This window comes from Neodiprion pinetum, chromosome 3 (assembly GCF_021155775.2).
Source record: "Neodiprion pinetum isolate iyNeoPine1 chromosome 3, iyNeoPine1.2, whole genome shotgun sequence".
In the NCBI taxonomy this organism is placed as follows: Eukaryota; Metazoa; Arthropoda; class Insecta; order Hymenoptera; family Diprionidae; genus Neodiprion; species Neodiprion pinetum.
In genome coordinates this window covers 11,092,107-11,110,790 of record NC_060234.1, presented here as the reverse complement: position 1 = coordinate 11,110,790, position 18,684 = coordinate 11,092,107, and the positions used below count along the sequence as shown (strand labels likewise).

The 18,684-nt window shown below is 38.5% G+C and overlaps 1 protein-coding gene and 1 long non-coding RNA gene across 2 annotated transcripts; both read right to left on the bottom strand.

Annotated features, from left to right (window-relative positions):
• Positions 1 to 7,087: 7,087 nt before the first annotated feature.
• Positions 7,088 to 8,237, bottom strand: LOC138190547 (uncharacterized). Its single transcript, XR_011176580.1, has 2 exons — positions 7,537 to 8,237; positions 7,088 to 7,182 (listed from the first exon to the last, which is right to left on the bottom strand). It is a non-coding gene; the product is annotated as an uncharacterized lncRNA (long non-coding RNA).
• Positions 8,238 to 9,582: 1,345 nt separating this feature from the next.
• On the bottom strand, positions 9,583 to 10,770 carry LOC138190587 (uncharacterized). Its single transcript, XM_069134333.1, has one exon. The coding sequence runs from the start codon at positions 10,768 to 10,770 to the stop codon at positions 9,583 to 9,585; it is 1,188 nt and encodes a 395-aa protein (XP_068990434.1).
• Between the last annotated feature and the right edge of the window lie 7,914 nt (positions 10,771 to 18,684).

Sequence of the window (18,684 nt, the reverse complement as noted above, 5' to 3'; positions counted from 1 at the left end):
AGACGAGCCCGGGCAAAGTCCATAATCCAAATCCGACAATGAAGGATGCAGTTACAAGTCTCGAATGTCAACGAAAATGCGGTTATTAACCCGACAATATCGAGCGGCTTATAATTCCCCAACATGATTCTCGCCTTTCCTACCCGGGGTAGGTGGTGAATTTTTAATTGCACTGGGCAGGAATCGCACTTAAGAAAGAGCCACCCCGGGGGTACGAGTAAGGCTGCCAGACGTCCAGTTTACCTGACCCCCAATAAAGTGACGCCGATGAACTTCGGAACATTATTTGCAAACGGAGTCGACCACAGAAGTTCCAGGAACAATGTTAACGCGAGAATAATTGAAAGGCCCGAATAAGGTCCAGCAATGTATTGACTCGACGAGTCATACTCGGAATTCATGTAAACCATTTCACCACTATATCCAAGAGTGTACGATCGTACTTCACTCGGTCTGACTAAGCTGCAGCGTAGCCAGTGAATATCAATCACGATATTCCCCGACTTTTCCAGGCTTTCCAGACAAAAATCTTATCATTTTCCCTGAAACATTTGACTATATTCGTTGAAACATATTGAGAAAAAAGAGGTATTTTCCATACAATTTCTACTTTTTGAAGTTATACTTCTCTAGGCGCGTTATGAAAAACTGATGAGAGTGAAATTTTAAGATGAGCGCGTATCACTGTAACACAAAATTAACAGGATGAAGTTGCCTACTCAACCGAATTCATTGAGTCTCGAGTCACAACACGTGTTTTATTTTCATACAAGTGCGAATTATATATGTGGTAATAAAATATATTCAGTAGTAATTTAAATGGAATATTTGGATTAATATTATTTACTATTTGTGAATATTAGTGAAAAAATTGTGCTAAAATACTTTTTCAAGTGCTCCAATATAATTGAGGTTAGTTGGCCGTATGTATTATTTATTGATAGCAATTAAAATATCATTATTCAATTTAATTGATACTAAATATTATTAAATTATCAATGTAGAGTATTTATTGTTGGTTTTTTGATATATACAAAATAAAAAAATAAATTTAATAGAACATTTAATAAAAAGTTCGTGACAAAAATTTAAAAGATTATTCAAATATAATGTAAGACATCCGTTATTTGTTTTATTGTTTTTTGATGATGCCAAAGAAGTATAACTTCTCACACGCGTATATGAGTACACGCACCCATTTTTTTTTTTTTTTTTCGATAATACTAACTGTAACTTCAGTTACACTGTCACAGCTAGCCGATGCGCAGTCGTTGGTAATGTAATATTCAGGAATAATCAAAGTTTGAAGCGAACCTTGCGGTGATGGTAAGAAAATTGGTATTGGATCTAATTTATCTAAAGCTCAAAAAAACTTTGGGACGTATTTGTATGAAAAAAGTATATGGTAAATGGTTCCCTGACTATGCGGGAATTGCAGAATTCCATGACATTTTCAGGTTTTCCAGGTTTTCCAGAATTCCCTGACCAGAGGTCACCCCGACGTTGACGTGCATGTTTCACATTTTTGAATCGAAATGATGATTGATTTGAAGTAGTACCAATTTCAATCACTTGCAGACGGCAAGATTCCTCGATTGAAAAGTAGCTTCAAAAATGCTTGTGTACCCGAATCCTTCGCATTAAATTAATCTAGATTCATAGGAATCTGCCAACGATACCTTCACGGAAAAAACCCTCAACTTGGGTGTCAATTCGTAGCCCTAATTCATAGGTATTGCTGAATTCCCATAAAAAAAGAATTGAGGGTACGAATTCACCCCCATATTGAGGGTTTTTTTTTCGTAAGGGTATCCGAAGCGATATGTTGGGTTATAGTTTTGATCCAGCCATGTTTTCCAAAAACTATTTTGGAGTGACGCTGCTACACTTGTTCGGTGGCAATCAATAACAATAGCACAACGTATTGAAAAAAAAATTTTAAATTATGTAGCCCAGCAAATTTACACAACATTTATATGCCCTAGAGTAGTACATTACGTGTTCAGACGTGATTTAAAAAGTACATAAATTGTCGCTTTGAATAAATGTGGTCTCACGACTTTACAAACGTATGGATTATTTGGATCAATTAATATTTATGAAATCCGATAACATTTTTTTCTCAGTGTACCTTTTTTCAAGAGTATTATTTATTTTCAATTTGTCCGTATTTCGAAAAACGATGAGAAGAACATTTTTCGGAATCAGAAGCGTGTAAATAGAAGTACAGTGCTCCCCCCCTAAGATATCCCTCTGTAAGATATTACTTCCCCTCATTTTACTATCATTTCCCCGCAATTCGGCTTCCCCACTATACTCAGTGTTGTTTACTTGCGCATGCGCGTAAGCCGCTACTATAAGTCAGCTGTCTACATATACACCCCACCTTTTAAGAGTAGAGGGGATACCTCTCTAAGATATTTTTCCTGGAACCAGAGCCCCGAGTCTGAAATCTTAGGGGGGGAGCACTGTAAAAATAATTCGCGATTGGACGATTGCTCGAAATGATCGTTTGCCGACAAAGAATGTGGAAAATCTCTTCAACGTGTTCAAAATCGGCATTTTTTTAGCTTCGTACAACGATACATGAACGAGTATACACGTTGTAGAAAAACAAATCCAAGAAAAATGATAAACTTGTTTTAAACTTGGGACAACCGTGTGAAAGAAAATGCTCCAGTCAATAATTAGAAGCCTGAACAATAACAAACACAATCAGTTGAATAAATAAAAAAGCATCACCGCTCAATACGTACGAGAACGGGATTCGTCGGAATTCATTTCCGATAGACTTGAGAAATATTTTCGTCCGATAACCATGATAAGAATGGCACAAAATCTCTTCTTTTCCCTGAATAGAAGATGTACGCAAATTTTTCGGTTAAAGGATAAAAATGGTGAAGCTTCACAGCATAGAATTTTCTAAACCGCGAAAATCTATTTCATAGAATTTAAAAATGTAGAAATGCCAAAATATAAAGTCTTCGGAATGATTAAGACCGGAACATACAATCGTCATGATTCAAATCCATATCTTGTGCTTCGCCTTATTCCACCCTCCGACTTTTTACATTATTCAAATGTTAGAGTGACGCTTTCACGTTTTTGGATATTTGATATTGCGACCCTTCAATTTTTCGATCTTTCTAATTTTTTACCCAGATCGAAAAATGTTAAAATCTAATACCGCACCGCCCCTCTCCCGACATTTTCGAAAAGTCTGCTGCAAGGCGAGTGCAGCAGAGGTTCGGGTGGACCCTCGAATCACAAACACCCTTCGGCCGGCCAGGTAGTCCCTTTGCTCATTAGGGCGGCACCTGATTGGTCAGCCTGAAACTGGCGGTGATAACGGTATTTCTAGCGTAGAGTATAAATATCGCACGTCTTGACCCGATGAGCATTATTCCTCAGTCAATCGCAGAGGTAGTAACACCTGTAGAGTCTGAGCTAGTCCTTGACGTTGCAAGGTATCCCGAGTTAAAGTTTCGAACAGAATCTGTTCAAGTCCAGTTGGATTTAAAGTTTGATTTGTCTAGTTGTTGAGTAGAAAAAAAATCGACTACGATGGCTTCGATGTCTGTTCCCTGCTGTTTCAGCAACACAACTTGCCAAAACGACGAAGGAGACGTAAGTTGAAAAGTTTTGAACTTTTTTCATTTATTCTTTTGCCAATTTGACACAGACGTTGATGTTTCAACGATATTAATAGACGTAATGGTTATTTTGAGAACTTTCGAGTGTTCGTCTTTTTCCGAATAAATGACACGATTATAACCATGTTTCTTTCCTACTTTTTTCAGAAGCCACGTCGACCGAGCGAGATCGAAATGAGGGCCAAGAAATCATTCGAGCGGCTGACGGTGCCCGATTGGTTTACGAATAGGCGTAGAGCTTCGCTGAAAATCCTGACTGACCCACGACCGATCGAGAGCCGCCCATCCCCTTGGAAGAGCGCTCAATCGACTAGGACACGCTTGGGCAAACTCTGCAAAAAGCACAGTGCGGCAATGGAAGGTAAGAATCGATGTGTCATTACAAAAAAGCGGTGTAAACGAACCAAGTTAAACGACAGTTAGATACGCGGTTCAAATATTTAATTGAATGCTCCATACTCATCGTCTGAAGGATCTATGTTCCGGGTATTGAAATATTTGCAACGAACGTACCTTTGTATGAAGAAAAAGGTAAAAGAAAAATCAGAAATTTTGACCTCATGATTTTCTAAAAACTTGATTCTCAAATTCGGTAAATAAATTGAATTTAACGTCTCGTTTCTTTAGAAAAATCAATTTCTTGGCGGCTGACAAACGGTGTCTTATTTAAAATCGTATCGTTTTGTTTTTACAGCCGGTGCGATGCCGATTTTGACAAGGACCGCACAACGGTCTCCCCGTCCGGAATTAGACATGCGTGGGGAGATCATGAAACTGTCAGCGGCTTACTCGAAGATGCACGTGAGTAAGACATGGCCGAAAATGTCACGGTCACGGAAGGTAGAGAACTTGAACCTGGTCCTTCCGCCTGTTGCTACGGAGAAACTAGACAACCTGGAGGAAGACGAGATGGTCGTTAGCACCGACAGCGTAATTCGCGTCGAGGAATCCGCTCCGGCGAAGAAGTCGATTTCGGAAGACCAGGAACCGCCCGAGGATAACGTCGACGACAACGAAGTCTCGTCGTCGGAAGATTCGAGCTACGAAGACGCTGAGCAAATACTACCATTAGCCACATCGACTCCGAATAAATTTAATTTCCCGGTGAAAACGCAGGGCGAAAGGTGGCTGAGTGATATTGAGGAGATCCTGACCGATAGCGAAATGAAATCCGAAGAGACAGAAAAGAGGGACAATTTTCTCAAAGACGAATTGGACGCGGAGGACCTGAACCGCTTCTTCATGTCGTCAAGGAAGTCGACTGTGATGGAAAAGATAATACAAAGGCACAAGCAACGATCTCCGACCAGAAGTTTCGTGGAAGAAATAATCAAGGAACTGAAGGCGAAATGTCGTGATCCGGAGAAGGTAATGTCAAGCTACTCATCCTCGACTTCTGCGAACTTCGTGAAGAAGCTGGTGGAGGCACTGGAATGCAAGGAGGACGACGAAAAAGAGAATCGGCCCATCTCGATCACCGTCAAGAGTTCGGGCAGCGCTTTCCGTTCCAGGGCTTCATGTTCGAGCAACCCACGTCCCTCTTGTAGCTTTCACAAGGCGTCGGGTTCGAGAACCAAACGTCCATCCTACACCTACGTAGTGCAAGGGAGGGACAGAAACGGAGAGATAACGTTTACGACCTGCACCGTGAAAGGCGGTGCGATCTGGTCATCGCTACCAAAAGACAAGAAGAAGAATGGTCAAGAGCGAGGCGGAAGTTGCATCCGTTCGCCGCAGGCTGACGGGCAAGACGGCTGGGAAAGGACCTTCGATCAAAACAGGAAAGCCAGTCCCAAGAAGGTCAGGTTCCGCGACCCGCTGGTCATCGATTCAGGATTCTGTGAAGGTTCGCGAGCCGTTCGCTGAGTGAGTTCATTACTCACGCAAGTTATTGACTAAGACTTGTGCTTGTATCGATATCGCAATTCTTGAGCATTTTTCAGTTTCTCCATTTTTGTAAATTTCTTAATCCTTAGACATATTTCAAAGTTTCTCCATTTTTCTCTGACGGCAACTAGTAATTCTTTCGATTGACAATAAATGTTGAAGGCCGTCAAAGTAAAGTGAACGATTTGATAATAATACTAGCGGTATAGTAGAATAGAAAAAAAAAAAAATTTCAAACATAAAAAAAAAATTTCATCCAAGTGTTTCTGTTAGAGGGATAGGTGTAACATATAGGTTTAAAACATTTAATGTTATATTTCTATGAAATTTATCATGCATTGATTAGAATGTGATGATAATTTTGAACCGATTATAACGTAACTCATATAATGATGTGTGTATGTAATGATAAGAACTCGCATATTTAATTTGTAACGCTCTGTTGTCATTGTTAATGATTGAATTGACAAATAAATGTCTAATACTAAAATCTGTATTTCTGATACTATTATTTCACCTCATTGATCGTTTTAAAAACGGCCAGATTAGAAATTGCAAATCAGGATATTTTCGTTGATTTTATAGAATTATCCTTGCAGACTAAATCTATAATCTAAATTGTAAAATTTTATCAGTAAGTCATCAAAATGCAAGTGAATTTCTCACTTGAAATATTTGAAAAAAACTTTTTCCCGAATATCATGTCAGTAATTATATTGAACAAGCATGCAATAACGTATTCTTTTTCACTTTGTTGTCAGTGAACTTCGGGTCGAGATTGAAATATTCGATTTTAGAAATATTACATTTTCTTATAAAAAAAAAAAAACCTCAAATAGCGAACTCGGTTACCGAGTCTTATAACTAACAATAAATAACATACAAGTGTAAGTATAACTCACAGAAATTTTTCTCGGGCTTTCACTTGTAAAACACTTTTCACATACAGCCGGAAGGAATCCTCACTAAAAGATATCTCTTATACAACCAATTTCGAAATGTCGCTCTGAGAATTCAATTTTTCTCCAATATAAAATAACATGGGGAAGATATTAGATTTCTTTTTCTCTAAATTTGTCGAGCATTTGAATTCTCTACAAACGTATCATGTGAATTTTTACCGTCAAGTTAATATAGTACTATAGTTTAGCCATTATAAATGATGTTCAATAGAGACAAATTTTTACATTACAAAACTGACTTTTCAGCCGAGGCTTATAATTTTTTTGACCTGTTTAAGGCAGTTCTATGGTTTCTTCAAAATCTTACGACTCATTTGAAATTTTGATATATAGAAAGTACAGTTATAAAGAAATGCTCAAATTTTTAAACCGATTCACCATCTAGTTTGTTAAATAAACGCTATCAAAAATCATTTTTCTGGGGAACGTTTTCTATACTTAAGGGAGCTTTCCAGTGTGACAGCCCGAAAAATCGCTGTTTTTCGCGATTTTTTTTTTTAAAGAAAAAATAATCTAATCGGTCTGGTTTTTTTTTTGTATATTAATTGGGTATTGAAGAATACAAAACAATTTTTTAAAGATCGATTTATTTATTAATTAATATCTATAAAAATGATGAAACAATTGTTGCAGAAAATGCACTTGGATGTGGTGTCCACGTTGGGGGTCACAATTTTGATCTGAAACAAAAAACACAAAAAGATTATTGATCGGTATATAATTGGCTTTCGTGCTATGGAGGCTTTTTTCTTTTTTTTTTTTTTTGCAAAAATGGCGCCGGTTTGAACAAAAAGTATCGATTTTAGCATTTTTTTTGGCAGTTTTTTTTACAAAAAAATAGGAAGATGTCAAAAAAAAAAAAAAAGCTTCCATAGCACGATAAACAATGACGTTAAGAATATTGTGTAAAAAATTCAACTCGATAGCTTTAAAACTCTGCCCTCCAAGTTGGACACCGTTTTGAAAAATGCTGTTTCGAGAAAAACGCGTTCAAAGTTTCAAGTGAGGAAATTTTAGGTAAATCGTTTACTTACGGTCAATCAGCGATGCCAGGTCCGTACAATATCCCTTCTGCTTCTTCGAAAAGATCGTGCTCAATGGATTGTTCAGTCCGACGAGCTGTCCTCGCCTCTTTGCTATCCAGGGACGCCTGGCGGTTTGCTTGGATGATGCGCGCATTCTTGTACTTAGCGGCGAAATGTGCGGCGCTCGGCCCTATCGTGCATCCCATCGTCTTCAAAATTTTTAAAATTGGGTCGTAACCTTCATTGAAGGTGCACACAGCACACTGCGTAGCGATTTCTACAATCTGCTTGCCGCAGAATACGTGCTTTGGGGCTAGTTGCCACACACAGTGATTGATTGATTTTCAAGAATTTAGCACGCCGTCCGCTTTTTTTTTGAAAATTGAGTGCGACAAAAAAATAAGTCGCGCGACTAATTTACGGCTAATTAACGGCAAATTATGCAATAGTCCGAATTCACATTTTCGACAATTGGCGAGCCAAGTTCATGTACGTGCAGGTAGGAACGAGACAATAGAAATAACAGTCGCACGGGCAGACGGCCGACGCGGCAGCTGTAGCGCTCCCTTGCCTTCTTCCAAAAAATGCTGTACAGTAACCGAAATAATCTGAATTTCGGCATGAAAATTTCAGGGAATATTCGGAAGAGTGTATACTATTCGATAAAGCAAAAAAAAAAAAATCGATTTTTTGAAAATTTCACACTGGAAAGCTCCCTTAACCCGTGAGAGACTCTGACTTCAGTGACACAAGTAATTATAACTAGAGAACGGATCTTACCATTTGTTCGAAAAGTGAACACGATGTACTCAAATATGTAAAGATCATTTGAAACAAAAAATGAAAATGTTCGACCATCTAGTTTCGGATTAGTCGTCTGTCGAAAGCTATAATTTGCACCCGACACTGAACGTGAAGGAGAGTGATTGTGACGATGTGGCAACGATGTAAGGCGGCAGCGGGCAATATGCTCGCGAAATTTAAATCGATAGAGCCCAAGTTTTCTGTTTTTGGCAAGATAAGGGAAAGAATGTTCGTTTGTTTCTAAACGATTGACAAAGATTTATTGAAATTGTAATGAAATAATGACACACAAATTTTTATTATGGAAAAACAAAGTATTAACGAAGATTTTATACGAAATGACGAAAACTCAATATTTTTCGATATACTTAACAGTTTTAAGTTAAGACCTGCTTTGCAGGCGCGCTATGATGTTATCAATAATTTTTTTCATTTTGGTGACGCGTGGTTTTTTTGCAGTTGTTTCTTTGGCCATTCATTCTCGAATTGCAGCTTCTCCGCCTGTAGAGTAAACTGTTGTCAGAATTTCGAAATCGAACCCAGCGCTTGCTATTTTTTTTATTATTTCGTCCGAAACTACGCCTTTCAAATTTTGCAATGATGGTGCACAAATTTTCATCAACACTGAGTTTTTATATGGTTTACAGTGCAAACAAAAATTTTCCTTCTTGATAAGCAGATGGCACAACTGCTCTAATATTTCAGCATCAAATAATGCTTCGTGAAATTCGTCAGTTATTTTTAATTTCAAAAAATTACGCGCCAACGTCTCCAGTTTAAACATTCTATTTTCTTTTTTTCTTTCAGGTAAAACTTTTCGCAAAATCACCATGCTGTCTGAAAATCCCGCGATCTTTTGAAAATTAGCAATCATTCCATTTTCGATAATATACCGAAGCAAATGACCGGAATCGAACGAAACATTATTGGCTACAAAAATGCAAGGTTTGGACGAGAAGTCGATAAATTCTCGAAATGATTCTAAAGCATCCCGCGGTGACATCGACGGGACTCGTTTGCCGTTAAAAAACAGATGTCCCTTTATGAACTTCAGTCCTGTAATTCTGGACGCAGTAGAATCAATAGCTTTTGATGGATTGACATACACACTGAACTTTCGATCCTTAAATTTTGCTGCAATTTGTAAAATTTCTGAATTTTTCGACAACCCAGATGTTTCGAGATCGAAATAGATGATGTTGCAGTCATTCTTAGATAAAAAAACATCGAGTAAATTTTCAGCAGTATTTCTCAGTGGTACATTAAATTAATACTTGTAGAATTTTGAACGTCGATATCCATACCACAATTTCTCTTGTATCGTGTCCCTTCAGACTTCTCCATTGATTTTCTACGAGTTTCTGTCTTTTGAGCGAGTACATTTCGACGTGCTTTACTTGAAGCCAATTTTGCCTTTACCGCTCTCTTTTTTTTCTTCTGGTCCAACTTCTTACTAAAAGATTTGGTGTATTTTCCAGGAGAAAGATTCAAATATTTTGAATTGACGTTCAAAATATACATTTCTCCTTCGTTTTTCGTGCACACGGTACTGGCTAATCTATAATCCGCTGCTTTGCTCAGACTATAACAACAGTTTTCCGGCGTTTTGTGAGCCATCATGTTGTTAAAACTTTCGTTCGGCTGACGTGAAGCGACAACCGAAAATTTAGCAGCGTTGCCCGCATATTTCTCGAATATTTCCGACAATTTTGCGTACTGTTGTACGTTTTGTAGCACTATTTTGTGCGGCTCTTTGCACCACGTTCCGCAATTTTCGTGGCGACCGATGAAATGCTCGGGAATATTGCGAAGACTTTTGGTTAAGTTGGCGCTGTCCCCTTTATTTTGAACCAAAGCGTAAGAGAAACATTTCTTTAAATGGGGGATAACTTCCTTATCCCTCATTTCTTTGAAATTTTTTCTCAAATCGTATAATGCGCTCATAAAATTTTTCCTCAGATGATTTGCATCTGTTAATTTATGAACTGACTGAGGATTGTTTTGTCGTACTGCAGCGATTGTTGAACTGTCTTCGTCACCGATTAGCACTTTGACGTTTAATCCAGTTTCTTTGAGGATCGTACTGTCATTGACCAGAGTTGCTCCTACATCAGGCTCCATCGCCTTAGCACTACCAGAAAAGTTTTGTCGGCAATCATGGTCGGATTTATCATGACCAGCGGTGCAACGTCTGCATTTCTTATTACGCGCTGCGAAATCTAAAACTTTGACACTTAGGAATCCGGTTATGGTACCATAACCATTTAAGCTATTGTAGCTCCGTCCGTTGCCGCGTTTGCTCCAACCCATATCATATGACACGATGATGTTGACGATATTCCCAACGCCTGTATCAAATGTTTTTCTTTTCTCCAAGGCGTCCTCTGTACCTTCAGGGTGCTGAACGTCGACACTAGTTGAAGCTCTCAGAGACTCCATGAAAGGGAAGATCTCTTGGACTACGTCTTTCGGCCTGATTACGGTAGAGAAAAAAAAAAGAAAGAGAAAATCTGTAGGATGCTTGAAAAACTATAAAACTCAAAAATTGTCAAATGTTCCCGTTTATTTGTCAACATCCACTACAATTGATAAAAATACAAGTATTTGGTGAAAAACGTCTGTAGGTGAAAAACCAGAGAAAAATCGTATTATACAATTATTCATATACAAAATTCCTATAAAAATAGCTGTAAAATGCTATAAAAATCTAATTACTAATTTATACAATAAATCCTATTGTTGCAGCTCTGGCTTCCCAATAATTGGTGTCAAAGTACTCTATAGTTTCCCATATTAGAAGAAATCATAGTCAAGAGTAATGATAGCGAAATTTTGCACTGCGAGGGAAATTAAAAAATTTACTGTAGCGTTGTGGGAGATAATTAACTTTGATCCACCGTCGAGTTTCTTTTTGAATACAAACATTTCCTATTTCAGAATTTTTTTAAAAAAATTGTTGTGAATACAGAGTAAACTGTCTACGGCCATCTAACCGCAGTAGAAAATGTTGTAATTTCTTATCTCCCCCAGTATCTACATAGTTTCATGATTATCACTCATTCTGCGAAGAATGTCTTCTCAATATTTCTTACTCACTGTAGCCAATGCTTTTGTTAAAAAGCTTTACTACGCTGAGGAAAAAAATATGAAACTTACATCTCCTGACATAACTTGTCGACATTAGCTATCACTAATTGTTTTTCATCCTCCGCAGCTTTCCGACACGAGTCTTTTGCAGCAGCTTCTATAGCTGGCCCGATTTCCCGTTCATATCTCTTGTACAGGTTTGCTGATATCGGAGGAACACTCAAACAGGCCAATAGCTTGTTCAAAGCGGTTTCCCCAATGCCGGAGTGAACAGCGCCTAAAAAAATATTTGAGATATTTAGGTTCTACCGGTTCTACTTAACTCATTTTGGATTATCATATAGCATCCTATAATTTATCAAAATAATTTACTCACCCAACACAGCTTTCGTATTGACGTCGGCTCGATTTTTATTATCTCCTGTGCCATGCATTTTTCCGGTGTGCACTTGTATCATCGTTGAACACTCTTCGCAGGGAATATTTAACATACAGTTCAGACCCATTCGCGATTTCTCTACCGTATTCCTCAAGAAAATATCTTTTTTGCATTTGATGTATTTCAAATGGTCCGAAAGATATTGTAGGTCAACAATACGCCTACCGTCAAACGAAAATTTGAGGTTAGGGGTCATCCATAAATTACGTGAGGTGTTTTTTTTAATTTTCTGTCCCTCCCTCCCCCCGTGGTGAGATGTCGTGAGATTCGACCTAATCCACTCCCCCTTCCCCCAATCTCACGTGAGATTTTTCAAAATGTGGGTTTCTTACGTAAACACGTCAAATTGTTATTGTAAAAAAAAAACAAAATTTGCTTCGTGCTTTTATTTACGATTAGTTAAGACTAGTAATCAATATTGCTGAGAGTTTAATTATAAGTGTAATAAAAATTTAACAATAGAATACTTAAATCGTAACTACTATGATTAAAAAAGAATATCAACTCTAATTCAGTCCATGGAGAATCATGCGCGGTCTTAAGAGAGACTATTGGAACCAACATGTCCATATGATTTTCACTAAATTCATCTGCTACTTCAACTTCGTTCTGATCTAACCACTCTAATCCGTTGGCGCTTGCGCACAGTAACTCATCAGCTCGTCTTGTGACAATCCGTGAGGGTCGTACTTTGCGGAACATACGCGCTTGCTAAGCTGGTGCAATGTGGGCTGCTCACCTGTGCTCTGCAGCTCTTGTGCTAGATGCAAAGTAAATACCGCATGTACTGCTGCATCTTTTCTATAAATCATCTCGGACACTTGGGCAATAGAGATCATAAGGCGTGCTGATGAAGGCATTCAGCGGTTGAATCGGTAGGCAGTGGTGTATCAGAAATGGAGCAAATGACTTTCCGTCATGCTCTTTAAAGTCCGGAATTGTCAAGTGTCCATCAACTTGAGTGATAGGGTATGGAGGTGGCAGAAAACGGTCGTGAAGAATCATATGCAGATCACTCCGGCGTGGGTTGCAGCACTTATGGTCATCGCATTTTACAACCTAAAAAAAAATTAAAAACAATTTCCCTTAGTAACTCCTAATAAAATTTTTTTGATATTCGTACTCGTTAGAAAATTAAAAAAAAAAAAATAAAATAGGCACGCATCAAAATTTAATGTGAACCAACTGCAATGTACCTGGAATAAATCTCGCTCTCTCTAACGTGCTCAGTGTACCATTCTTCGGCTGGCAGGTCTGGAACGCTGGAAGTGTGGTTATTCGGGTCTATATATTTAGCGACTACTTCGTGTCCGTCAATGCACACTGCAGACCATATTTCAGCCAAAATATCCCCTGCCTTTTTGAAATTATCCTTTTCGAGACTTTCGTCTAATGTTCTGCCGCTGGAGTGAAGATGTGTCCCAAAAAAATCATGGGGAAGAACAACGCCTGTTAGTTCTCGACTGAGTGGAGCCTGCCTCTTTCTACTCTGTTGAATGCGCTCCTGCCAGGGGCATTAGTCACAATAAATACTGCGTCTAAATCATATTGTTTAACATGCTCTATGGCGTGTGCGATCACTTTGCGATATCGCGGATTCTCGTCAGGCCCACCGTCACTTGAAATTATAAGAACAGGTTTAACTTTGCTGTCTATATTCTTTATAAATTTGGAAAAAGTCTCAATTGTTAAAAGAGTGTCCAAATTTTGCGCGTGACTAGTTGCAGTTGACGAAGAGTGCTTGCCACTTCGTATTGCTATGTAAGTTGGTCCACTATATGAAACAGCTTCTGGTCGTCCCATCTCATTGGGTTTCACTCCACATAAAGCATATACGCTTGGAATTAATTTGTGCCTCGAAGCAATCACAAAGTCGTTATCTGGTAACGACACTTTATAATCAACTTGCATTAATAATGGCGCCTGCTTGTTCGCCGCTGTCAGGCCGATGGGGACGCGGGCTTTGTCATCCTGAGATAAAAAAATTACGGAGTCAGGACCAAGTACTGAGGCTATCGTTTCCAGCGACCTTATGGAGGCCACAGAAAAGCATTGGTCTTTGTGTGCCTCATGATGGTCAGCTTCAGGACGACTTAGCTTCACCGGCACAGTCACTACATGGCGCTTAGCTTCTCGTGTATTTACTCGTCTAGGCAATAGTCGAATATAAGTAGCACTCCGTGAAATATTAAATCCCAACTCGCTTAGTTTATTTGTAAGTTCTGGAAGCGTATGGACCGTTCGAACTATCTCACAAGGGCGTCGCTCTTCAGCAGAAGCACCAAACAGGGCTAAATCACTTATTGTTTTTAGCAATTCAGACTGTTCTTCTTCTAAACGTGGGCGTCCAGGGCCAGCACGAGGCGTCAGCGACTTGGCTGCATCGGGATTCTCTGAACATAATTCAATTATTTTTTGTTTTTGATTTTGTCTGTGCGTCATGGAGTACACTCTTTGTTTTTCTTCAAGCTTGAGCTTCTTCTCACAAATGTCAATTTCTCGCCGCAAATTACATGCTTTATCGAATTCAGTGCCGTCAGCTACAAGAGACCTTTTGCGCCTTTCCGTTGAGTCAAGCTCCATATGCAGCTTAGCAATATTTTTCTTCATAGTATCTTGTGCTGGAGTGGGACGTACGTTAGATGGTGTAGAGTTCAACATAGCTTCATCCTCATCATCGCTGATCACAAGAGGCTGATTTTTCCGTTTCGAAGCGCCTGTGAAATGCAGCAAACTTTTATTTAAAATAGGACAAAATGAAGAAAACGTTACCTATAGAAAGAAAGACAAATACTAACCTGCCGGTTGTATTTTATAAAACTGTTGAACGGTTTATAAAAGTTGGGAATCGCGCTGTTGCCGCGTTCAGCGTCGCTATGCGTCTATGTGTGAGTGGCCATTTGTATATGACTGTTCTGTGTATAGGCGTACAGTCTCTGTTAAAAATTTTTGCCCTACAACTGATTCTAGAAATAGGATGTAACTATACGGAACGGACAAAACTTTTGGCTCATATGTATACCGATAGAACTGCCTTAAGACATATTCTCACAATGTCAATCATAACTTGCAGAGGTCATGTCAGCATACGAAGTATTCACTAATTATATTTAAGGAGTATTATAGCGTACGAATCGTGTGAGTAAAAAATCACAATATTTGAATCATAACCCAATCTTATTATAGTTGAAATTGAAAACTGAGGTATCAATGATACAGTTATTACTTATAATTTGATATGATTCGATTCAAAACGTTATACACATGTCTTGAGCTCCACTCTGATGGTCAATGGATGCTGATTCCATAACGGTTGGCGTAGTGTTATACGAATTTCCGAATAATCCATATGAAACTCAGCACACTATTAGGTAAAGGATAATGGACGATGACCTCTGAGAATTGAAGACTTCTTCCGAGCATCAAAAAAAATCATGCTTTAATACAAGTTTTTCGTCATATCAGCAGATGACCTTTTACATCACATAATGATGAATATTAATATACTTTCGAAAAAGTGATTTGTTCTTCGTTTAACGTATTAAACATTATTTTACACGTCACAAACTTATTTTTGTGTGACCGTCGACTGAACATATATTCTTCAGTCAACGCAACGGTGTGACAAATATGTCGTCGGATCTGAAAAGCTGATATTACGAAATTCAGATCTGGCGCACTTTTTGTGATAACTTTCCCTACAAGATGGCGGAAATTCAGCTGTTCGATTGGATGTACGAGTTTTTACGTTGGGTATACGGTAATACCCAATCCAGTGTAGTTATATATCAGTGCTTTATATAAATACACGCTGGGTCGCCGTACTTTGATCTCTTCTTCTGGTTTGTCACTTCGTTACTATCGCAATGACATTCTTCCTCATCAAGGGAATTGGTTGTATTTCTGTTTCAGATGAATGGGAGCTTTGGAATCACGTCAACCGTCAACTCTTCATTTAAGAACGTGAATGTAATTATTTTCGAAAAAAGTGTCCAACAGTAGAATCAATCAAGTAATCTATAAACCAAGCGTGTACGAAAATTTGTCTTAGAAATTTTTAAATAATTCTGCACGGTATGGATTCAACAGGTCAAGCGGGAGAGAAAGATGTTGGAATTGCCATGCTTTAAATTACCGAAGGTATGTACTCCTTGTTGACTTTAATAATGAAACGAAATTTATCAAGAAGAAAAATGTATTCACGTGAACTTCGCTTTGACTAAACTGGAGAAATCCAAAGGCATTACGATTCCACACGTGATACACATCGTCGGAACATGAGTTTCATTGACAATCTCAGTTAAATTTACACAAGAATGGAATTGTCATTTGAGAAACTACAATATGCTAGTATTTGAACAGTGATAATAAGTTCATTTATACTCGTTTCCACACCACCGCAAGCGGTAGAGCATCCGGCGCGTTTTTTTTCACGTGGTATCCCCAGAAGGCCTACTCCACGGAGAATGGTTGAAAGATTGATCCTAAGTTCTTCGAAAAATTGAAGATGACTTTATGTCACACAATAATTATGGTGAATTGTTTTTCTCAATTCGATTGTACTCGCGTATATTCGCAGTTTGTTGAAAATTTTTCAGTTCACATAATCCGCTTGCTATATATTATAGATGAAAGAGGAGTGTTTTAATAATGGATGAGAGATGGTTGTTTTATTTATAGATGAAAGATAGCTGTTTCAATTATGGATAAAGAGTGATTGTTTTAATCTCATACATGAACGGCGATCGACTCCGGAACCTTTCGTTTTGACTACTGATGCTTCGAAATATGCAACTGGTTCTGTAGTTGACTATTAAAAAGACGGCACTGACCTTCCAGTGGCATACGCATACAGAATTCTGAAAAAAACGAAAGTTAATTACTCGGTATTCGATAAAGAATTTATTGCCCTCATTTGGTCCATAGAACATTCGCGACCTTATTTATACGGAAGGACATTCACACTATAATCACTGATCACGAGTCCCTACGATGGATCAAGAACGTAAAGGACACGACATCCTGACAACTACACTGGAGATTAGAGCTAAAATGGTATTTATATACCACTTTTGACGTCTCGGAATGAAACATCAACAAAAAAACAAAACTAAAACAATTTGTTCTTGCAGATCGCTTATAACGAAAAATCTACAGACTATCACCGAAGCACTGTTTTTGGTAAGGGACTCGGGTGCCCGATACGGACTGATACGATCAGAGGGAGGACCGCGACGTGAGGTAAGTCGTCTTTATGATATTGCGTTTGCGCTTACCTTTTAATCAGTGGTGCTCGTTTCTACCCCCGGCTCTGGACTGCTGTTTCGGATGATCCGTCCTTCCACCTCGGATTCCGGAAGCGGTGAATACGCCCGAGGACTCGAGATGTGAGTGTAAACCTCTACCTCGTTTTTGATGCCTCGGATGCGAGCGGCTTCTGCTGCCTCTCGGTTGCGACGGCGTCTTATGCTGATCAAGTGACGACGTATAGTGGATTTTGAATTGGGTTTCGGCATATTTACGACGGAATGGATGAGTATGGGTAAGCGAGAGGAGTGCACTGAGTTCACTTTAACTTATTTTTCGTTTTCTAGCCTTTTGATTCCGAGGAATTATAATATTTATAGATGAAAATTCTACCGCTCAAGCTGCGAAGCCAATGCGACTGTTCAGTTCAAATACTGAATGCGAAGTGACGTCTCGGTCCGCTGCGGTTGAACCGTCTGGCTTCGGAGGGGATGGATCCCGATGCGCATGTCCAGTTCCCCCACTATTGGTTTTGGGTGACACGTAGGCCCCCCTCTCGCTCGGACCGTCCGCTAGTGGTAGGGATGGGTATGGAATGCCGAAATATCGATATTTTTATGTCGATTTATCACAAAGCTATTATACGATGTTCCGATATATTGGTGCAAAAATATCGATATCACAAATATCGTATCGGATTTGTACAAAAAAAATATGCGATGGGAATATAAATAAAACATTATTATTGCAATTTTAATATTTGCAAAGATAACTAAATAACATTTTTCTCCGTTTCATTCTTTTTTTGGTTTCAATGAATACATAGAATAATTAATATTACTCGTGGAAACAATATTTCTATTCACTAGTGATAATATCTATCGTATTTCGTACCTGGGTTTCTTTCACAGTCTTGAAGTTTCCTTTCGATATTTCGACTCCTGGATATATACGAAAAATTACAACATACACCAATTATCAGTTCGCAATTTATACTGCTATATTTTAGAATATAAATACATAATTTTTCTAACATTCTTTCCACTTTCGAATGATTGCTCAGACGAATTAGTTATCATACTTGTTGAATGGATATACATTTCTATTCATTGGCACCCTTTCTCTCGATCGTATTGTTTTATTCGGCTTTTTTCCATTTCGAAATATCCTCTCGATTTTTCTGAGTCGTGGATGTAGATGGAAAAATGTTACATACATCTGTTAAGACATATTCTCACAATGTCAATCAAATTCGTTTGCAATTTATACTGCTATAGTTTAGAATATGAATAGAACGTAATTTTTTTATCGAATAATTGCTCAGTCTATTCATTGGCGAGATTTCTCTCGATCGTATATTTTTTCCACATCATTTCTCCACATACTTGTTGTGCAACTGTTCGAAACAATGACTTGCAGACAGTGTTGACGCTGTGCCACTTTGCCATCTTTTGTGAAATGACGCCGAACTTCAAATTACAAAAGGGCCATCCTGGATCACTTCTCCTTGAGATCGAAACAAAACATTTTTCCATCAAGGCGAGGCTCACGACGGACGATAAAAAGCTAGAGTGCGGGAG

What these genes read in the sequence shown, in the direction of transcription:
- LOC138190587 (XM_069134333.1), bottom strand. Translation starts at nt 10,770, where the DNA reads ATGGAGTCTCTGAGAGCTTCAACTAGTGTCGACGTTCAGCACCCTGAA.